This window comes from Rhinolophus sinicus, chromosome 13 (assembly GCF_057876585.1).
Source record: "Rhinolophus sinicus isolate RSI-liver-muscle chromosome 13, RSI-T2T, whole genome shotgun sequence".
NCBI classification, from domain to species: domain Eukaryota; kingdom Metazoa; phylum Chordata; class Mammalia; order Chiroptera; family Rhinolophidae; genus Rhinolophus; species Rhinolophus sinicus.
The window spans coordinates 19,286,926-19,300,416 of record NC_142513.1 but is presented as its reverse complement, the minus strand read 5'-3'; the positions used below and the strand labels follow the sequence as shown (position 1 = coordinate 19,300,416).

The 13,491-nt window shown below is 49.7% G+C and overlaps 1 protein-coding gene across 15 annotated transcripts in view; it reads left to right on the top strand.

Moving 5' to 3' along the window:
• The window catches only part of EPB41L1 (erythrocyte membrane protein band 4.1 like 1), a 117,282-nt gene extending 104,508 nt beyond the window's left edge, over nucleotides 1-12,774 (top strand). For 12 of the 15 annotated variants that reach the window (XM_088789150.1, XM_088789151.1, XM_088789149.1 and 9 more), the window contains 5 exons: nucleotides 2,054-2,140; nucleotides 2,923-3,006; nucleotides 4,998-5,078; nucleotides 5,395-5,511; nucleotides 9,351-12,774. In XM_088789150.1, the coding sequence (XP_088645276.1) occupies nucleotides 2,054-2,140; nucleotides 2,923-3,006; nucleotides 4,998-5,078; nucleotides 5,395-5,511; nucleotides 9,351-9,359 (378 nt within the window). In that variant the 3' untranslated portion in view covers nucleotides 9,360-12,774. The remainder of the gene's footprint in view (nucleotides 1-2,053; nucleotides 2,141-2,922; nucleotides 3,007-4,997; nucleotides 5,079-5,394; nucleotides 5,512-9,350) is intronic. The other 3 variants (XM_088789154.1, XM_088789153.1, XM_088789152.1) reach the window with 2 other exon arrangements.
• The last annotated feature ends 717 nt before the right edge of the window (nucleotides 12,775-13,491 follow it).

The following is a 13,491-nucleotide window of genomic DNA, read 5'->3' as shown; positions in this document are numbered from 1 at the left end:
GGCGGGGAGGCAGCGTCTGTGCTTTCACAGGGGATGCCCCTCTAGTGGGAGAAGCACTGAGAGCATTGGAGGGAGTGCCCTGTGGCAGGTCTGGGTCGGGAGTAGGAGGAGGCTGCAAATTTCATTTTGGATCTGCTGAGTCTAGATGCCCGGTGGACGTTTCCAGGGGAAAATGTCTAGGACACAATTTGTTTTAAAGGCCAGGGTTCAAGAAAGATCTGGGCTACAGCTAAAGGGTTAGGGGGACGGTGGCCTTGATGAGGGAGCCTGGAGTGGCTGATTTGGCCCAGAGTGGGTGGCGAGGAGGAGAGCCCTGCGTACCTGGGAGGAAGGGCCCAGAGCAGAGATGGTGACATTGCCCTGGTCAGGAGAGTTGCTGCTCCTCCTTGAGGCAGGAGAGAGGACTGTCCGAGATGCAGGAGAGGCCAGGGGAACAGATGGAACAGATGCTGCCTTGTTTTGAACGACCTGGGTCCTCATTAGTGGCCTCTGTTTTCATCGTGGAGGCAGAGGTGAGGCTTTGCCTGGGGAAAGGAAGCAGTGGCATACAGGGCTGTGGAGGAGACTGGCCTGGCGTGACAGCAGGACTCAAAGTGGCTCATGGCCGTTTCCTGAGCCGGGAGAAAGAAAGCGTTGCACTTGGAAGGAAGGCCGTCCTTTTAAGACCTGCTGCTGCTGCCATATTTTGGGACTCCATCTGAGGAAGTTGCTCGTGGATGGAGGGCCAGGTGGCCAGGTCACTGATGACCTCAGCTGGAGGAAGGCATGGGGAGCAGGCAGGGCAAAGGCACAGGGCTCTGTCCTCACCCATCCCCGGGCAGGCAGAGGTCCAGGTCTAGTACCACGCACAGACCAGGGCCAGGACCAGCCTGCTGGGCACCTGCAGAATGGACACAGCTCTGGGCCCTGGACAGACAAGGCTGAGCCCTGAGATGGTGCAGAAAGTGGGAGGTAAGTCAGGCAGTCAGCTAGGCCCCTTGCCAGATACGGGCCAGTAAGTCTGGGGCCACTTCCAGGATTATCTAGTAGTCAGAAGCCAATGTAGGACCAGGAGAAGTGGCTCACGGGTAAGGATTCTGAGGGCAGAGTGATGTGGCTGAAGGAGGGCGTCAGGCGTGGAGTCTGATGAACGTGGACCTGAATCCGGGTTCTAGCACTAACGTGCTGGAGGACGTACGCACGCCACTTACCGTTCTCTGGCCCTGTAGTTTCTCATCAATAAAACGAGTATTCAGATGATTCATTCTGAGGATTAAATGAGATAATGCATCCTTAGGATAATACCTAGTACATAGCAAGTAGTCAGAAAGCAATAGTTATTATGTTATTAATAGCTAATCTATACTCTCATATTTATCCTATAGGTTTCTGTTTGCAAAGCCCTTTCTCCTCTATTATCCTCATTATGTCCCTGTGGGAGTGGGGCAGGGGTCCCTTTAAAAAACAAACTTAAAGACTTTATTTTTTTTAGAGCAGTTTTAGATTCACAGCAAAATTGAGAGGAAGGTACAGAGATTTCCCACTGCCCCCTGCCCCCACTTTTGCACATTTCCCCCCATGATCAGCATTGCCCGCCAGAGTGGGGCATTGGTTACCACGGATAACCTCTCTATTGCAGGGGTCCCTTTTTATAGGTAAATCCATGAGGCCCATGGAGGGGAAGTGGCTGTGCCCCAGGTCATGTGGCTAGAATGTGGCAAGGCCAGGGTGAGAACCTGAACGTCTCAACTCTTTTGTTAGTACTTCCAGAAAACAGTCCTGTGTCTTGTTCACCACGGTGTCCCTAATGCCAGGCACTCTGTAAATGTTTGTGCAGTGAATGAGTGTGTGAGTCAGTGTGTAAGCATGTGAGCGAGCGAGTGTGTAAGTGTGTAAATGAGTAAGTGAGTGCGTGACAAATGAGAGGAGACTGACCTGAATCATGCCTTCGGCTCTCTGCTTCTAACGTCACAACTCCACCTGTGGCCATGAGAGCTGCATGGCCATGTGCTCTGGCCATCCTGGGGGCCCGCCCACCTGAGACCTGGCCATCTGAGCACTATTGTTTTCCCAGGAGAACAGTCTCAAGTCCGGGAAGGGGGCAGCTGCCATGATCCCAGGCCCACAGACGGTGGCCACGGAAATCCGTTCTCTTTCTCCGGTAAGTGGGCAGGGCCAGCTCAGGTTAGGGGACTCCACACGGAGAATGGACCCAGGTCCACCACCAGGCCGCAGCAAGGGCAGCGTGGAGCCCAGAAGGCTGCCCTTTGAAGTGCATTGTTTTCAGAGGCCCACAGGGTTTCTGGTGTCCACCAGAGTCTTGCCCATTGCCCTCCAACACACACACACACACACACACACACACACACGGCAGGGCAGTGGTAGTGTGGGGGTGAAGTGACTCCTCCCCTTGGCAGCACCTGTGATGTGACAGCTCTGCTCTCCTTACTGACCAGGAGACGCAATGGACTAGGAGTCCAGAGGCTTGGATTCTGGACCCGGCTCTGTCAGTGGTTGCCCCGTGAGCCCGAGTCTGCCCCCTTTGAGGTCTCTTGCAGCTCCTGCCTCCTCCTGATCTGTCGTTGTTATCATTTAGCCCCACAGAGAGCGTGTTCCCAGCTCTGACAAGGTGGGGAGCCAAGAGGTTTCCCTTGGATCCCTCGGTTCATTCTTCTAGAAGCCAGGTCTTCTTAAGATTCTGGGCCTTAGGAATCTCAGGTTCTAGGAATCTTAGATTCCAGGCTTTGAGAATTTCGTGGGTCTAACATTCTGAAGATTCCAGTATTCCTGAATTCTTAGATTCAATGGTTCGTAGCATCTTGGCTTCCAAACTTCACCTCCATGGGACCCCTGCTCGTCCCTTGGTGTACCCCACCCCGCCTCCACCCCGCAGAGCCCAGCATCCTCACCTGACCCCGGGGTGGGGGTGGTTATATTCTGCAGATCATCGGGAAAGATGTCCTCACCAGCACCTACGGCGCCACTGCGGAAACCCTCTCCACCTCCACCACCACCCATGTTACCAAAGTGAGTAGCAGCAGGGTGTCATCTGCCCCCAGCCTGGCTGTGGGGCTCGGGAAGGTCATTGCCATTGCTCTGCCTTATAACATGGACAGAGAAGACCCGTGGTGTTCCCAGTTCCTAGAGTGCTGTGCGCTTTGTTCTGATACGGTTGTCCTATGCACGGACCTACCTTTCAGCGTTGACAGCCAGGCTTGGGGGATGAGGCCGTCTCCTTGGACAGAACTGTGAACCACTGGTGTTTGCACCTTATAGACATTAAGTGCTGGAGGGATTTCGAGGGGGGTGACGTAAGGAAGGCTCAATGTGTGAGGAATGGTCTTCTGGAAAAAGTGGGTTTGTGCAGGGTCTTGGAAAGCAGGTAGGACTTGAGAGGGAGGAGAAGGCAGAGGCAGACGTTCTACACAATGCAGCAGAAACAGCGTGTGTTTGCTTCTTTGTTCACTGAGCAAATGTTACTAAGCGTCCACCTTACGCTGGCCTCTGTGCGAGGGGCCGCTTGAGGGGCTGTAAGCAATGCATGTAGTGGGAAATGGGAGCAGTGGTCTCTGCCAGGAAGAAGCAGCATGTAGAGATGTATCTGTGGGAAATCAGGTTGGACTGGGGCCAGGGGAAGCAGAATAGAGACAAATAAGACGCATTCCAAGACAAATGTGGCCTGAGTCTGAGAGCCATTGGAAAGCTATCGAGGTGTCTTAACTGGGAGTGACCCAGTGAGAAGAGGTTTAAGGAGAGGAGATTGGGTCCCCCAGGATGTGCAGGTAGATGAGAGAAAGGAGAGAGTGATTTATAGATAGACAAGGGATAGAGGGCCTGGACCAGGGTGGGGGACAGAGTTGGGGAAGGAAGAGGAAGGGCCAAGAAAGGACAGCATTCCTGATGTATCAGCCGTGACGCAGCCAAGGAAACAGGGCTGAGGACAGGCTGGCACATCCGTGCTGCAGTGGCCAGGGGGAGGCAGAAGGGGTCCTAGACCAGAGATGGAGACCTGAAGGAGAGAGGCCAGGGAGCCAGGTTGAGTTGTAGGTTCTACTGAGCCATCCAAAGAAGTCTGGAAGGTGGCATTGGCACTTTACAACACATTCTTAGCCCTGCCCCCTCCTATGTAGGACTCAGCACTTCTGCACAGTCCCCAGAGAGCACCCGCTGTCACCAAAAGCATTAGTGAGCAATGTTGACTTCACTGAAAGCTTTATGGGAAGGTTTTCCATCACACACCCCACTGCATACAGCTCAGAAAACTCTTCTTCCCCAAGGCCCTCCTGGCCCTGCCAACTGGGAACCTCTTCTTTTTTCTGTCCACTCCTGACTCCAGCTAGGACTTCCCTCATCCGCCACCCTCCTTCAATATGCCAAGCAATTAGGTCCTGCCCCGTTTCTACTTCTAAACTCACACCCAAATCCACCTCTTCCGAAAACATTGGTGGTGATCAGTATCACCCACGAAATTTCTAGTGTTGTTGGAAGGTAGAACCTTGTCACCATTCACATTTCATTCATGTGTTCATTCAGCAAATCGGCATTTAGCACCTGCCCTGGTCAGGTTGGCAGAGACGTGGGGGAGGAGGGGGTAGAGCAATGAACAAAAGATAGCCTCTGCCTTCAAGAGCTGCAGCCTACCGAGCAAGGCCAGGTCCCGCACCCAAGGTCAGCACAGGGTAGAGAGTCCCAGAACCGTGAGCGAGATGAACGTGGTGCTCAGGAAGTACCGAGGCAGGAAGGCAGAAGGGTCACCAACCAGGGAGACAGAGGCAGGCATGAGATCTGGGCTTGGAAGACCTGGAGGGGGCAGTTTAGTAGTTGGGACAGTGGTGGCCCTCAGGCAAGATCTGTAGTCTGAAGTCCCAAAACCAGAAAAGGAAAAACCTGAGGGAGCCAGGAGAGAAGGTGACTGCTGCTCCCAGCTGTGCCCTGGAGGGATCTTTGGTTAGCTCCCCTGTTGCGGCTGCTGCCCCAGGAGCACCGACGGCTGACCTTGCCTTCCTCTCCCACTGCAGACTGTGAAAGGAGGGTTTTCTGAGACGAGGATCGAGAAGCGAATCATTATTACTGGGGATGAAGATGTTGATCAAGACCAGGTATGGAGATAAGGAGTCGTATTCACGGCAGCAATGCCCGGTCCCCAATCCCCGCCATATTGAGTTATCCATGGATGGCTGCCCTTGTGGGCTGAGAAGATGTCCACTTCCTGCTGACCTTGTCCAGACAAGGGGCCCTGAAGCAAGGGGCATTGAATGGAAGCCAGAAGGAGCCAGAAGCCCCAAGCTCTAGTCTTTCCCTTTAACTCTTAGGCCTCTGTTTCCCCAGCTGTGCACTGAGCTGCTTGTTGGTCTCCATGGTCTATTCCATATTTGATATTCGGTGGTTCCTCACTTTGCTCTTCTTTTCCACCAGGCCCTGGCGTTGGCCATCAAGGAGGCCAAACTGCAGCATCCTGACATGCTGGTAACCAAAGCTGTCGTATACAGAGAAACAGACCCATCCCCGGAGGAGAGGGACAAGAAGTCACAGGTGAGGCTCCAGCAGCCATGAGGAGGAGGGAAGTGTGGCAAGGTCCTCGAAGGGTCATTTCCATCTGAGAACCCATCACGTGGCTTGGTCTCTGGCACAGCTTTGACCCCTCCACCAGATACAACGAATCACAGTGGAGAAGAAGCCTAGTTCCTTGGCTTCTCTGGGGTTTCAGGCCCCAGATCCAGAAAAGTGAATCTAGAAGTGGTAAGAAAAGGTGAGAAGGATTGACAGTGGGTACTGAAGTGGGACAGATGGAAGCAAGCGGAACCTCCCTGGCCACTGCCTAGGAGTTTGAAATCAGAAAAAGTCCTACCAAGCCCAGTGCCTGGTAGGGGGCATTCCTATCCCAGAGTTTCTGTCTCCATCACAGGTCACTGGATGTTGCTAAGGCGGCAGGGGTTGTGATGACCAGAGCCCATGGTTCCATCTGTCTTGCCGGATTGCAAACTCTTGACTTCTCAGGCACCTGGGGCCAGAATCCTAGGTGCCCCCATGTTTTTGTCTCCTTATGGGCCATCAGGACTTTGGTGAATAAGAGGAATGAGAGATGGTGCTAGAGCAGATAGGGCTGTCATTGGTATAAATTCGAGGAGTTCTTCTGATCCCTCTGGAAATTTACTGACATTCATCAGACCTATAAAACAAAATCTCACAGACATTGAGTTCACCGAAATAAGTCAGACACAGAAGGTACATACTGTTTGAATCCATTCATAGGAAGTTCAGAAACAGACAAAACTAACCAACAATGATAAAAATCAGAATAGTGGTTACTTCTAGGATGTGATATTGATAGTGCAGAGTTACAGGGGAACCTTCTGGGGTGCTGGAAATATCAGCATCTTGAACTGGGTGGGTTACATGGTTTTATACATATACAGTGGTACCTTGGTTTTCTAACGTCTCCATTGACAAACATTTCGGTTTACGAATGCCATAAATTTTACGGATCTATGGTATTATTAGATAGTAAAATGCATGCTAAATTTGCAGTTTCAGGGGTTGATTTTAAAAGTCTGGAATGGATTAATCCATTTTGCATTACTTTCTATGGGGAAACCGTGCCTCGGTTTTCGAATGTTTCAGAACTCGAACAGTCTTCTGGAACAGATTACGTTAAAAAACCGAGGTACCACTGTATAAAAATTTGTCGAGCTCTACACTTAGATTTGTGCACTTGACACATTTCACGTTATACCACAATGGAAACAAAAATCTGTCTTAAAGACCCTCACAAACAACAGGTCTCCTTTTGCCCTCTCCCCTGATGAATGAATGCAATACCTTCTAGAAAGATACAAGAGTATGTCTTTCTAGTCCTTTGTTTACCACCCACTTTGTGTCAGAAAAAGCACTGAAACATTTTCCTTCCACTTTGAAAGACTGCTAAATCCTGGTCTAGACTGTGCTGTCCAATAGAACCTTCTGGAATGATGGAAATGGTTTTTCTGTGCTTGCAGAATAGGAGCCATGAGCCTAGGCTATTGAGCACTTGAAATTGGCTAATCCAAAATGAGATGTGCTGTAAGGGGAAAATATAATACATGCAGGATTTTGAAGATTTAATATGAAAAAACTAAAATATCTCAATAATTTTCATTTTGATCACATGTTGAAATGATAATGGATATGCTGGGTTAAGTAAAATATATTATTAAAACTAATTTTACCTCTTTATACTGTTTTTAATAGAAGTTACAATTTTTTATTTATCTAAAAATTTTAGAAAACTAGAAATATCTGAAAATTAAAATAAAATTGTCTAGAAAATCTGTTATCTAGAAAATTAAAAATTCCGTATGTGGCTCTCACTCGATTTCTATTGGACAGCATTGGTCTTCAGGTGGTCATGGGCGGAGCCTGTTTTCCAGCTTCCCTCAGACTTTCATGCAAGTGACTGTCACTTCTGTCTCCTCAGTGGTCCAATTATTCTTGCTTTTGGTCCTCCAGACCTCAGAGTGGTAGAGTGTAGGTCACTTACCAAGCTGATGCTGAGCTGGCAGTATCACCTGGGGATATAGGTAGTAGAGAACTAGTGCCATAAAGTCCGATTTAGAAGCACTGGGCCAGGACCTGGGGATTTAGTTATACCTTGGTCCTTCATAAGCCCATGCGCAGCCAGGTAGAGGAGCTACTGATGCAAAGAACTCTGTGCTGGGAATCCAGGGACCTGGCTCCAATCCCAGGCATTCCGCTGACCCCCAGGGTTTTGCCGTGTTTAGGGATGACGAGAGTCCTGAGCAAGTCAGACCATAAACCTCCACCCCCAGCCTGGTGCACAAGACGCTGTTTCCATGTGGGTGTCCATCTTACTGGTCTTCATCTTCTCTTCCCTCCCTGGATCCTCCAGAAACATGTGTCCCTGCTCCAGTTGATTCAGCTTTCCTTCTGGAAGTCCTTCCTCCTGGAAGTTCTGTGAGTGTGGAAGGCACGCTCATCTCACACAGAGTCTTTTCTCTGCAGACTCACGGGCAAGATGAGTGGTTTCTGCTCCATCATCTCCCACTGGCCCACCTCCTTCAGGCAGGACCTGTCTTCCAAACCCTGCCAGCAAGAGGGTAGCATTCACCCAGCTTCCTAGAGCTTTCTTACCTTCAAAATGTTAATTAAATGGGGAAAAAGTCATTGACTTCTTCCAAAGCAGGAGCCTTGGGTTCTAACCAACTTGCTAAGTCATTGAACCTGGGCCTCAGTTTTCCCATCTGTCAAATGATCTTATATGACTTTATTAGCATTTGGCCAGATGTGAGTGATAAAAGGCAGGAATAATATGCCGCCTGTTGGATAGTTTTGGGTAGTTGCTATGTGCTAGGCCTAGTGTTGGGCACTGGAAAGGCATGATAAAGAAGAGACAGCTTTTGACCTCAGAAGACCAGAGTAGTATGTGGTTAAATTAACAATGACAGGGGGTGGCCGGTTAGCTCAGTCGGTTAGAGCGTGGTGCTAATAACACCAAGGTTGCTGGTTCAATCCCCACATGGGCTACTGTGAGCTGCACCAGCCTTAAAAAAAAAAAAAAAAAAAAAAAAGTATATATATATAAAACCACTGACTTAAGATTGGTAAAAATTTTTAATTAATTAATTAATTAACAACAATTGTAATAAGAACAGCCAGTATTTATTTAGCACTTACTATATGTTGATCCTTGTTTTAAATCCCTATAACTGCATAAGGCAGGGCCCATTTTACAGAGGGAGCACCTGAGGTATAAAGAGGTTAAGAAACTTGCCCATGATTACAGAGCTAGTAGGTCATGGAGTGGGATTTGAACTCAGGATTCAGGATTGCAGAGCCCACACCCCTTAACCACTAAGTTTTGGAGTCGAACCTGAGTTGGGATCCAGGCTCATTTCTTTATTTAAACATTGCTCCCTGGGGATTAATCCCCAGGACACAGCAGGCCCATGGAGAACTGAAAGGAAAAACAAAGAAGAAAAGAACGTCTGCAATCACGACTAGACATTTCTTAGAACTGAGAGAAGGTAGGGAGAAAAAATGCAACGAGTGTGATCCTAGCTTCTCCGTGTTAAAGGAAACTTGAATACATTTTCAGGCCAAAAGAAAAGAAATCACCTCCCCCAGAAACACACAAGCAAATACACAGGGGCTTTGGCTAGATCAGCTCGATGTGGGTTCAGATCTCAGCTGCCACTTACAAGCTGAGTGGCTTTAGACAAGTCACGCTGTCTTCCTGAGCCGTAGTAAAGGACACGTGATAAAGACTAGCTGAAACAGCCTCTTGCCATGTATTTAAAGATGGGTGACAATGTTACTAACTTTTCTTGTCCTCCTCCTTCCTTTGTGTCCCCTTCCCCCCATGACTCTGGCTCCAGGACTCCTGACCTCTGTGAAGAGATGCTAGCGTTTCTGGTCCAACCCAAGCCAGAGAACCGTTAAGAAGGGGCCTTCATTCTGGATTCTCCGACTCAACACCAACATCCCAGCTGCGACGTACTGTCACTGATAAGAGACTGGGAAAGAAGAAGCATATATATATATAGATATATAGAGATATAGATATATATACAGGAAACACTGCGTCCTTGCACTGCTGCCGGGGCTGGCCGAGCAGTCGACCAAACAGCAACAACCAACATCTGAACACCTACATTTCCTTTGCAGACAAATTGAAGAATTGGTGGGAGTTTTCAGGAAAACTCATTATAATGACAATAATCCCTTGCTCCCCCCACTTCGAAGCCCAACAAAACGGCAAAAGCAAGCCAGACCACGATGATTGTAGAAGTACAGTATGACCCTGGTTCTGCACATTACATCTGGTGGGTGGACATTCCATTTGTTCTTCTCCAGTATCTGTTGCCCACTCAAGTGCAAAGGAAAAAACCCTTTTGCAGCAAAGCAAGATAAGTTGCAGCAGCAAGACACGCACCGTCAACCATTTTCCGAGAAAGAAAGTGAATTCCCTACTTGGAAAGGAGGAGGAGGAACACTGGACTATTATTTTTTGGGTCTTGACACTGGGCTGCAAAATCCACTTTCCTTTCTTCCACCTCCCCTCCCCCCCACTCAGAAGTCTTGTCATTTCTGTCTCGGCTCTCTCCTCCCTCTCTCCCGACCCTGCACCCCACGCCCTCTGTGTCCTGGTCCTGCTGAGGGCCACTGCAGATGACTCTCATTTGAAACGAGAAAAAGAAAAGAAAGCAAGAACAGAAAACCAAGCCACAGGAAGGCAAGTTCTGGGTTCTCATTATGAAAGTGCAGCTTGTAGGAGATTTGTATGGATGTGCTTTTAAGTTATGTATATTACATATAACGGGAAACAAATATTAAAATAAACAGTGCTGGTAAGTATGAAGCTGACATTTTAAAATTATAATTATCTGTGATTGATGTATCCCAAGGTTCCTAGATCTCACTGAGCCGGCCCAGCCAAGGAGACCTAGCCTCTGGCTGTGAGTTGCTCACAGTAGGAGCTGACGGTTCAGTGTAGTAATACAGTGTGTGGTGTTTGTCCTTGGTTGATTGGTGGGGAGGAGTGGGGTCCCCAAATGGAGAGGCAGGGGTTTGGCAAGAAGGAAGCAACATAGATGTAGTCCAAGATGCCTTTTCCGCCTGGGCAGTAGCAACCAGGACCTGGTCTGAGCTCACGTGTGGGGTCCAGAGTTAGGATTTTGCTGCAGAGGTCCCCTGGCTCAATCCCCCTACCTCCCTAGGGGCTTGCTTCTGTTTTCAGTCGTCTATTTTGTTTGCCACATGTCTTGCCTTTCCCTGACCAAATTGTGATAGCGAACTCCCCATCCCAAGGGAGGTGATGCCCCAGCCACTGTAGCGGATGGTGGCTTTAACCTGGATGTCTGGAAATCCCCAGCTCTTTTCTTTTACCACGTCTGTATTCTGTCTGAATCATTTTCCTCTTCCTGGGCCAAAGCAGCCACGGCAGAGACCGTGAACACAGGGTAAACCCTAACAGGTCAAAAGTGTATTCCCGAAGGCTTCACCTCCCCCAGAACAAGCTGTGGATGAGAGGTGGTGCTGCTCAGTCTCTATCGATGTAGAAGACCCTGGCTTTGGAGACCTCCCCTTCAGTCAGCATCTGAGCTCTGAGTCTGTGCCCTCAGAGTCCCAGAAATTGCCTCGAGACCACAGAAACCCTCGGAAACACCCTATGAAAAGCTTGGCATTGATCTCCGGCACACGGGCTTTCCCAGGCTTTCCTGCCACAGGCTGCTTCCCTGAGCTCAGTGAGTCTCCTGTGAGCAAGTATGTCCCCACTGCATTTTAATTTCTCAGTCCCATCTCACCTCCCTAGTCCTGCTTCTAAAGCAGTCAATAAAGTCATTCAACAACTATTGAGTACCTACTGATGCCAGGCACTATTCTTGGACTAGAGAGAGTGGGGGGGCGGGGGAGGGAGGGCCCTGGGAAGTCCCCTGAGCAAGCCTTACATTTCTAACCATGGCTGCCCCCTCAGCGCATTTCCACAATGTCTCGCAATTCTGGGACATTGCCCAGGGATGTCCTCTAGAGGGCGCACGCTTGCTTATCAGTAACTCCGAGGTTATGTACGCTTAGCTGTTTAGCTGGTGCTCGCCTGAGGCAGGATGAGAATAGTGTGCGTCTGTGGGCCACATGGGACGGAGAGGGCAGAGAGCCCTGAACCTGGGCATCAGATGGCAGAGTCCCCGCATTCCCCCACCCCCACCGCCACCCCCAGCAGGTCGGTCGTCCTCCCCAACTCCCCTCAAGTGTGACAGCACACTTTCTATGCAGCACGTTCTTTTTACAATCCTGGTAAAGAAGCCACAGAACCTCCTTCCTGCCCTGCTCAACCTGAGAGCTTCCATTCTTTCTGGGTCAAGAGCCAGAGTGGCTTCACCCTCTGGGCTACCCAGAATTTGGCTCAGGCACCCTTGTCTTTGCTGGAACCGGGCATCTGAACACACTGGACATCCTTCGGAGGGAGGATATTTTTTTCTGGGTTCTACACTTGCCTGCAGACCCGGGGTGTGTGGCTTCAGTGCAGGGATGAAGTGACCCGGCGTAGCTCATGGGCCAGCCAGGGTTGGTGGCGATCTCCGTCCCACAGATGCTCTGACTTTCCTTCCACGGAGAGGCAGGCAGCGCCACCAGGGAGGAGGGGAGGTGCCAAACTGAAATCTAGGACACTGTTTCTCCCCATCCTCCTCTTCATGGAATATAGACATTTGTCTTGTCTGTCTTCAACCTACTTTTCTTTTTTATATTTCTCATCTTTTCTGTGCTGCCTTTCCACCCAGGAGCCCATGTAGCATAGTGAAAAAAGTCCCAGAGGGCAGTCAGGAGTTCTGGGCGGCCATTCTGGCTTAGCCCCTAACTTACCCTGTGACATGGAGCTAGTCCTGTGCCCCATCTGGGGCCTCAGTTTCCCCACTTGTGAAATGAAGAAGATAAACCAGATGCTCTCCAGGGTCTTTTCCCCCCTCTGCCATCCTACAGATTTTCATTTTATTTTGCTTTCTCAGAATCTTTTCAGTCTGAGGGTACAGGAAGTGCCAGGACCTGTCTCAGTTTTTGAATCCTGCAAGCACATTCCAAGACTGGCCTGAAATTGCATGAGCAACATCATTCCAATTTTTTTTTTTCCAAAAGCTCCTTACCAACCAACTGCAATGCTGTCCTGTTCCTTTTTACTCACACCCCTCTCTCCTCTCTGGTCCCCGCGCTCCCCCACCTCAGTGCTCCGTGCTGTATGCGTGTGCTCTCTGTTCTTGTATACTCAATAAAAGTGAAATAAATGTGTTTGATGCTGAACCACAACTGCCTTGGCGCACATCTCTCTCCCCCCACCCTTTCTCTCCCTCCCTCTCTCTCTCTCTCTCTCTCCCCCCCCCCCCCACTACCAGTACAAGTCCGCATTTCGAGTAGGGCTGAAACGAGTGCAGAGATCCCAACCTAGAACAGTTTCATTCAACCAGTTTGTAGCTCCCAGTGTGGTCCAGTCCTTGCATTAGGCTTTGCAGGTGCAACAGCAAATAAGACAAAGTCCGTCCTCCAGGAACCCAGAGGCTAGTGGAGGAAACAGAACACAACAGGAGGGCAGAGACAATACCCAAGTGAGGCATGGGCACCAGGAAGGAAATGCACATGGGGGGATGGTCACTGAAGGAAACCATCTTCAATAAGGTGGCCAATTACAGGCTCCCTAGGGAGGTTATATTTGTGAGCTGAATGAAGAGAAATATCCAGGAAGGTGAAGAACTTGGGCAAGAGCCTTCTAGGCGGAAGGAACAGTAAGCATGCGGGGGTGCCCCAGGACATAGGGCTCGGTGTGTGGAGAAACAGCAGAGTCTCTCCTCCCTGAAAGAAGAACACCTACCTCAGGGGCTCTTCCTGCAACCCACTCCATGGGAGCCTAGTGGATAATGTATACAGCCACCCTCAACTCCAGCCTTTGCCCACTGCCTTCACCCCATACGTGCCACCTGGCTTGTTACTGACTTACCATTTTTCTTTAAATTGTGTAAAAAAATGTTT